Source organism: Macadamia integrifolia, chromosome 10, assembly GCF_013358625.1.
Source record: "Macadamia integrifolia cultivar HAES 741 chromosome 10, SCU_Mint_v3, whole genome shotgun sequence".
NCBI classification, from domain to species: Eukaryota; Viridiplantae; Streptophyta; class Magnoliopsida; order Proteales; family Proteaceae; genus Macadamia; species Macadamia integrifolia.
The window spans coordinates 17351316-17359590 of record NC_056566.1 but is presented as its reverse complement, the minus strand read 5'-3'; the positions used below and the strand labels follow the sequence as shown (position 1 = coordinate 17359590).

Here is an 8275-nt window from a genome sequence, read left to right as displayed (position 1 = left end):
TTTTTTGGGGGGTGGGGGCTGATCTCCACATTGATTCCGTAAGGGATATGGTGGAGGTTGATATGGCCCTGGGTTCCCTCACTTTTCGAGGCGAGTTCTCTTCAAGTTCATATTCGTGGTATCAGAACAACTAATCCTCACTCTCTACCCTCGCATGGAAGGAGCGACCCGGTGCTAGAGTGAAGCCGCTAAGAAATGGCTACTTGCCGTCATGCAGAGACCCTAAAGCAGAGTGGAGTCACTTAGAAAGGGCTAACTCATCCGGAGTGGGCCGTCATAGATGTCAGTTTTGAAGTGTGATGATCTATTACGATCCTATGTCAGCCATTTGGGGGGCTGATCCCACATTGGTTCCGTAAGGGACTTGGTGGGGTTGATATGGCCTTGGATTCCCTCACCATACAAGCCGGCTTTTAGAGGTGAGTTCTCTTGAGGTTCGTATCATAAGTCAAGCATATGTGCATTCATGACTAGTTAAAGAATCAAATGCTCTCACTAAAGTATATGTATGGTTAATGAGGAAGAAGAAACATGAATCTCAAAGGACTAACAATCTCTACCTAGAAACTATAAAAGGATTCTCCTTGAACACAAAATGAATCTAAAGAACCACAAGATAAATAAAAGGAAGAATATAACCTTTTTGCAAGAACCACTAACTATAGTCTGGCTTCAATCCCTGTTAAAGGAATCATTGTTATCCAAGTATCCTACATAATCTTACAGGTGCAATTCAAGCTTAGATCTGATAGCTGTTCATCTGGGCCAAGCAGGGAATGGGCGGAATCATAAGAAATCATAACTGGTGGAATCATAAGAAATCATAACTAAGGCAGAGATAAGAGCTATTATCATGGGGCTAGACCTTGCTTAAAGCTTGATTGCCCAACCACTTGACCTAGAGGGAGATTCATAAGTGATTGTGAGATAATACGGGCTAAAATGAAAGGCAACGGTGCTTGCTTCACTTAATCAGATGAGCTTTAGCATTAATTGGATGAACCTATGAACATCACATTCGGTTGGGTTCTAAAACCTAATCAAATAGCCAAGAAGCTTGCAAAATTAAAAGCAAGGAGGCGGGGATACCCAATGATCAGAGAAGTTGAGTGGGTTTTCTATTCTTTGCTCCCCTTAGGAGCTTCCTGGGTGTTTCTGTTTTCTTTCTTATTCCTGTTTGGTTCTGCTTTGTACTCCTGGGATTTTCCCTTTTAATAAAAAACTTTTTGGCTGCATGTTCAAGAATGGGAAAAAAAAATTCTTTACATGTTCTCACTGTGCCTGCTTTTAGAGGCAGTTGCTCAACTTGGACTCTGTTTTATTGTACCTTTGACTGAACACTGCTCTGTTTGATAAAATATGGGAGTATGAGGACTCTAATATTGTCATTATAAATTGGTACTGCAGAATCTGTTTGAAAATGTAAGCAAATCAGAAGGAACATAAAAAATACTTTATCTATTAAAAACACAGCTATGAGTTACCTTATTGGCCAGCATATATAGGCCAACATCTGCATTATACAAGGTAGAAAGTCGCTCCATTTCAACTGGCCTAGAATTCATAACATCGGATGATAAGTTTGGCTCAAAAACATGCGCATTTGCAAATTCAGGGAAGTATGAATTCAGAAACCCCTGGTCTCCTGTTATCAGGAAATAAGGCTAATGACTTAGCAAAAGAAACCATATGACAAACAATAAATTCAGGAAACATCAGATTGGTTAAAATACATTTTCTGATTCATATGGCACAGAAAAGCACTCTATTTTAGCAACATCACATATCGTCATTGGGCTACAATTTTCCCGCTCAAAGTCTTCTTAAATTTTGTAACTAAAAGGAGGCGTAGAAAAGCACCCTTAATAGCAACATCACACATAAGGTCATTGGGCTACAATTTTCTGAAAGGAAAGAGGGTGAAATGAAGAAGGCCAATCAATTGACTTTGAGCTGCCACCTCAACTGCTATGAGCGCCAAAGCTCATCTTCAACCAAGTGAAATCAGTGTCCATTGTCCTCTAACTATTGTGTCTATGTCTAAGGTTGAATCAGTATCCTAGAGTTAAAGTTGAATGAATCTTCTAGTTATGATGTGACATCCTAGGGAAAGTGAACATTTCTTTTTGTTGCAACTCATACTTCCTAACCTTATAACAAGTGAACAGTGAATATACAATAGAGGATGATTAAATGCCTCTAATCTTTTCCACATAATACTCATAGTCCCCAGAGTGCATAGATAACGGCAGTATGAATATCAATAAGTCAAATTTAAGAGATACATTGTGGATATGCATTGAAAATTTGAAATTCATGGATATGCTGGAATAATGGGAAATCCTTGCTAAAGACAAATAAATCGCTCTACTACTAAAAGAAATAACTGTAGTAGTTAATTAATCTACACATAAATACAAATACCACATAGGTTAAGAATTCCAATGTTTCCATTTAGCAATGCAGGGTTGATGTTGATTTTTCTAAAATTGGTTATGAACAAAATGGTTAATTCAATTTAAAAATCAGTACGAAAACAAAAACAATCAATTAAAGATCCTTTGCATGCTAATCATATATATTGGACCAACTTTTGACTTTTTCGCAACTTCGACAGTTTTAGACTGTACACGGTCCACCACTTTCCTGATCTCCTATCAGCTCTAAATTCTAAGTCCACTTACACCAAACTGTCAAAACTGGCTTAGCGGGTCTCCTTTTGAATTCAGTATATAGAGAAAACTATTGGATATATAACGAGCAGGTAGGTGAGTAAGTACTCACTGACCTGAGGTGAATGACCAAAATACCCCCAGCTTTTGTGGAAATGAAATAAATTACCAATTTCCCGAAAATCAAATCAACGAGGTTCTTAAGCCACTCATTTAGATACCATATTCTTCTGTGAAACTGTATCATTCACATCATAACGTATTGGAACTGATGTGATGAACAGTTGAATTCATTTGTAATAAAACAAAAATTAGTTTCCTGTAAGTATCTCATTGGTGGACTACAACGGGATTAATAAAAGACAGTATTGTAAGAAACGTAATATTACTCAAAACCTTGGCAGGGTATTTTGCAATCATACCCAACACACACAGAAAAACTAATCAGTAAATAGAACTCACATCCGGGAAGACCGCAAAAGTAAGTGAAACAACATAATTAATGGATAATAAATGCAAAATAATTGATTAAGGATGTTCAAAGGAAGATCTGTACCTCCTGTATAAGAATGCAGGGTGCTCACTTTGCTCATCATATCATTAAAAACTGTTTCCGATGGCTCCACTACCATGACTCCAGAATTTAACCTTTCAGAGTGCTTCAAGTTTGCACAGAACTTGTTACATTTAAAGAGATCCTCAATACTCTTGACCACAATAGTATCCGCATCAAGATACACAACTGGAAAAGACAACATTTTTCAAATATAGCAATCTATACCATAGACCAGCAAGCTAACAGGATTCACCAAAATCACTGTACCACTAAAAAAAAAATTAAAAAAAATAAAATAATAATAATAATAAAAAGAATAACCAAGAAGTTCAACTACAACAAATAAACGATTAAGCAAGATTAGCTACCTTTTTTGTAGTCTGTCAAGTTAAATATCTTCAATTTGGTATAAACACCCCAAAACCTCTTCGGCCGTACTTGATTGGGGTTAGCCAACAAACTTATAGTCTGCACAATCCAACCATCCGCCTACAAGATAATCCAGAACAAGAGATACTAAGAAAATGGAAATTATATCCCAGTAGCTCCTAATTGATAGCTTTACTTTTCAGTTTTGCAACTTTTGCAACCCAAAAAAAAAAAGGGCAAGTACCTCAAGGAGTTTTTTGGCATAATCCGAAACGCCATCGGAGACGAGAACTACCATGTCCTTGGTAGAGCCAGTGTTCCGAATCGATTTGCCAAGAACTCGAACTCCGAGTAAGAACTCATCTCCATAGAGAAGAGTAACATAAGCCTCAGACTTAGATCCAGAGACCCGATCAGTAATTCCAGACAGAATAGAAAACAATAGAATCACCAGAAAAACGAAATCGGAGAATCTCAGTCTCATCCTATTAAACTCAAAACTTGGAAGGGGTGGGAATCCAAACTTGAATCAAAGTTTAAAATGAAAAGTAGGGATCTTTCCAGTGATAATTGAAGAGAGAAAAAAGATCAAAAAGGTCAAAAACAGAAGCTTGGCAGAAGACCAGACGTTGGAGAGTCGCAGAAATATGGGAAACCTATAAAAATTCAAAATTCAAAGAAGAAGCAGAGAGAATTTTCGGCCTATTGCGATGGGTTAAACTTGTCAGACTCAGAAGACGCCCATAGCCGCCACGCTGCTTTGTTGAAATTTGCCGTCGTACGCGGCGTGCGCACCGTCGCAAAGCATGTGAAGACGTTACAATCGTGCAAGAATAAAACAGCACGAAAATACTTGAGCCACGCGCGGCTTCTTAGTCCTTACTCCTGAGGGCGTGCCTGGTGCTGTAAAATTGTTTTACACGCACCTTTGCACAGCCATGTTGCCTAGCTTCAGGTAACTATTGGAAGGAGACCATGTAAGAGGGCTGCCCTGAAATTTTTTTAATCTACAATTTTTCTATTTTTCAAATATTTTATCAGAAAAAAAAAAATCAAATATTTGTCATGAAACAAATTAGGTGAAACCCAATTTTTTTGGATTATCATTTACATGTAAAATTTCAGCTTAAAATGAAGTATTTTTATTTTTTTATAGGAAGCTCAAATAGAGTTTAAGTGACAAATTTGAGGTTTGAAAATTCAAAACTATTAGATAGTGCAAATGAGTGATTATGGAGTTCTCCCTCATTTTTTCTGATGCAGTTTTGTTGGAGAGGCCAAAGCTATGGGTATTGGTTGTTTTGCTTTGGATGCTAGTAAGAAGCTCATCATGGTTGCCTCAAACCATCTCTTCCCGAGCGCCGCTTTAGTGGGTGAAGCTTTTAGTCTTAGACTTGGTCTTAAGTCAGCTTTGAAAGCTGGTTTGAGTTGTGTTACGGTTCATTTAGATTGTCAGGTTCTGGTTAGGTGCATCTCTGACATTTCTTTTCGGCTTCCAACAGAAATAATTAATATTGTTGTGGATATTCATCTTCAGCAGAGTTGTTTTGAGTTTTACTCTTTTTTTATATAGGTAGATCTGAGAATGTTGTAATCTAGGGGTGTCAATGGGCCGGGTTGGGCTGGGTTTTAAGAAACCCTATCCAACCCTATGTTCTCTTAACTCAGCCCAGCCCTAGGTCAAGCTGGGATATCTCAACCCAGGCCCAACCTTGTTGGGTTTACCGCAACCCAACCTAGCCTTGATGAACCCTAATTGGGCGGGATGGGTTGGGTTGGCCCTAATTGACCCTGTCAGGGTCAGGTTGGCCTTAATTAACCCTGCATTTCATTTGTCTTTATATGCACTAAGAAAAATTGAAACATGATCACCATCGATCATTTTAAAAGTAAATATGATATAAATTAAGAAAACATACCCATAATATATCAATAACATGTAAATACTAATATTAAAATGAAAATCAAATTGTAGAGGCCAAACATAAATAATTAAAAAATCTTGATGCAGAGGCCAAAGGCAAAGGGGTGGGGGGCTTTTACTTATGGTGATATGATGCAAGGCCTTATGGAGAAGAGTACTTTTACACTACTTTTACTGTAATTCCAACAGTCACTTTGAGCATTTAAGAAAAAAAAATTTGAATACTCATTTATTGTTATTATTATTAGTATTATTATTATTATTATTATTATTATTATTAAATGCTTGCTATATATGCCTATAGGGTAGGGTTGGGTTGGGCCAAGACCTCAACCCAAGCCCGGCCCAACCCGGCCTTGGGCCTCAAATACTCAACCCTAACCCACCTTACAGGCGGAAATCTCAGCCCAGGCCTTGTTTAGGCTCAGGGCGGGGTAGGGCGTGTTTTTTTAACACCCCTATTGTAACTCATGCCATCTCTAAATGGGCAATTTTCTACCTTTATTAAGGGTTTTGGATTTCCAATTTTCAGAAGGATATTCTAATGATTGTACACAAATTTTTGCCCTCCGTGGCTTAATCTATTTTTCTGCTCCTTAGAGGGCTGTTTGCCCAAAAAAAAAAAAAAAAAAGAAGTAAAATAGACATGCATAAATATACATGAGGATGCATATCAATATAGAAGACGAAATGAGAATGAATTAGGCTCTAAAATTTGACATGTGGAAAATCAAGACTATATAATATGAATTAGGCTCTAAAATTTAACATGTGGAAAATCACCATGTAATATTTATTCAGCGATGGTAATCATTACTAAACATGGCACAATGAAGGTGGGCTTCTTTGGAAAGCTTATCAAAGTCATGTCAACCTAATAAGTTTTGCATTTCTTTCCCTATCCCCTAACTTTATGGGGTTTGAATACCAATTGAAGCTGATGACATGTTCCCAAGTCACATATTTTGCAAGGATTGCAAACTTTCGAGTGTGATCTAGCTTTTCTTTCCCCATATACAAGCATAGAATGACCTCTCTCTCTCTCTCTCTCTCTCTTATATGAAATGTCCTTTTGCCTTATCATATATAATACTCTTTTGTCACACCTAATTGGGGTATTCCCCCTATGTCACTTGCTCAGAGAACTATCTCTCATTAAAATACAAATTATATTGAATATTTATGGTTGAATTCTGTTATAATATTTGACCCATCAACAAAACATAGGATTTCCTTTGTTGAGGGTAGTGTCTCGACTTGCGACTAGGGTTTCTTCATTTCCTTTGTTGAGGATCCCCTCCCGTGAGGGGTTTTCGATCGGCCTTGAGATTTAGCTTTATTGTCTCTCGCAGATCTTTCCTTGGAGCTTAATCCTTTTGGTTTTCTACTGTTTCGCTTCCCTTTTAAGGGCCAACAGGGAAAATTCAAGGAAATCTGTAGGTTTGAGTTCCATCATGTGTGGACCCCCACCCTCGAACAATTGTGCTCTCTTCCCTCCCCCACCCAACATCTCTATTTCCCACCTCACTGCTTTTGTCTTTTCTAATTATTATTAACTCTTCCTCCATTAGGATTGCTCAGCTCCTGCTTATAAAAATCAAGAGTCTCTTTATTTTCTTTTTTGCTCTGGTTTGGTGTTCCCATTTTATATCCTTAATTACTATTTTATCGTTTCACTGTATCGTTTATTTTTGTTGTGGATTTGTTAGGTTTGTGCAGGCAGGGAGCCATGGATATGGCAACTCTCGAAAAAGATGAGCCATTTCTGAGTCCTTTCCCGACAGATCTAGACCTGGATATCCACACCAAAGCACTACCTGATGATCAAGTTAATTGGAAGTTGGTTCTAGTTGGACGTCTCTTCTCTCCAAAGCATATTGCGGCAACAACAATTTCCAAATCTCTATCAGCCGAGTGGAATCTCAAGAAAGAGGCTGAAGTGTAGCAAATTGGCAGCAATTTATTTCTGATTCTCCTATCGAATGAGAGCGAATGACATCTAGCTCTAGAAAAAGGCCCCTGGTTAATCAAGCAATGGCTTCTCGCCCTACAACCATGGTCTTCGAAGGTCCCGCCCCATTGCCTAGAGTTCTCTCACATGGACATTTGGGTCCATATAAATGATCTACCACCCCATCTGTACACAAAAGAAGCTATGGAAAAAATTATCTCTAAGTTTGGGTGTCTCATAACGGTAAGATTGCCATCAACCTTGAAGGATTATACCTGGGCTATAGCTGCTAGAGTCTCTATTTGTATTAGTTACCCGCTTTGCACTGGCTTGAGACTAACATCCTCGGGAAGAGATCTTTTCTGGATCGAGCTTTTGTATGCAAAGGTCCCTCGCTTCTATTTTTTCTGTGGCATCATAGGTCATGATCGGAAGTCTTGCCCAATAGCCAATGATGAAGATCGCTTCACGAGGTTTCCCAGACCCTCGCCACTTCACCTTCTTCAAAAGGAAACTTTGTGCCTATGTAATGACACTTTGCATGGGGACTGGTTGAGGTTGGGTGGTTCTACTGTTCGCCCTCCAATCACTTCACAAAGGTGTCTTCTTACAAAGGCTCTTATCATTGAACAGACACCTGGAGTTGGTTTTGATGAATCAAATATGTCGGCTCCCTTTCAAGATGCTCAACAACTCCGCAACCTCACCAAGTCATATGTCCATCCCCCAGCAGATCTCCAGAAGCAACTCTTACCCAATCAATCAAGATTCCCACTCTTTCGAGCTATGGTGAGCACTCGATT

At 38.5% G+C, this 8275-nt stretch overlaps 1 protein-coding gene across 2 annotated transcripts in view; it reads right to left on the bottom strand.

The window, feature by feature from the left end:
* Window positions 1–4453, bottom strand: part of LOC122090718 (inositol phosphorylceramide glucuronosyltransferase 1-like) — an 8242-nt gene extending 3789 nt beyond the window's left edge. The window contains exons 1-4 of one of the 2 annotated variants that reach the window (XM_042660403.1): window positions 3842–4453; window positions 3597–3696; window positions 3229–3414; window positions 1485–1645 (exon numbers count right to left, since the gene is read on the bottom strand). In XM_042660403.1, the coding sequence (XP_042516337.1) occupies window positions 1485–1645; window positions 3229–3414; window positions 3597–3696; window positions 3842–4081 (687 nt within the window). In that variant the 5' untranslated portion in view covers window positions 4082–4453. Of the gene's footprint in view, window positions 1–1484; window positions 1646–3228; window positions 3415–3596; window positions 3718–3841 lie in introns of both variants that reach the window. The other variant, XM_042660402.1, reaches the window with a different exon arrangement.
* Between the last annotated feature and the right edge of the window lie 3822 nt (window positions 4454–8275).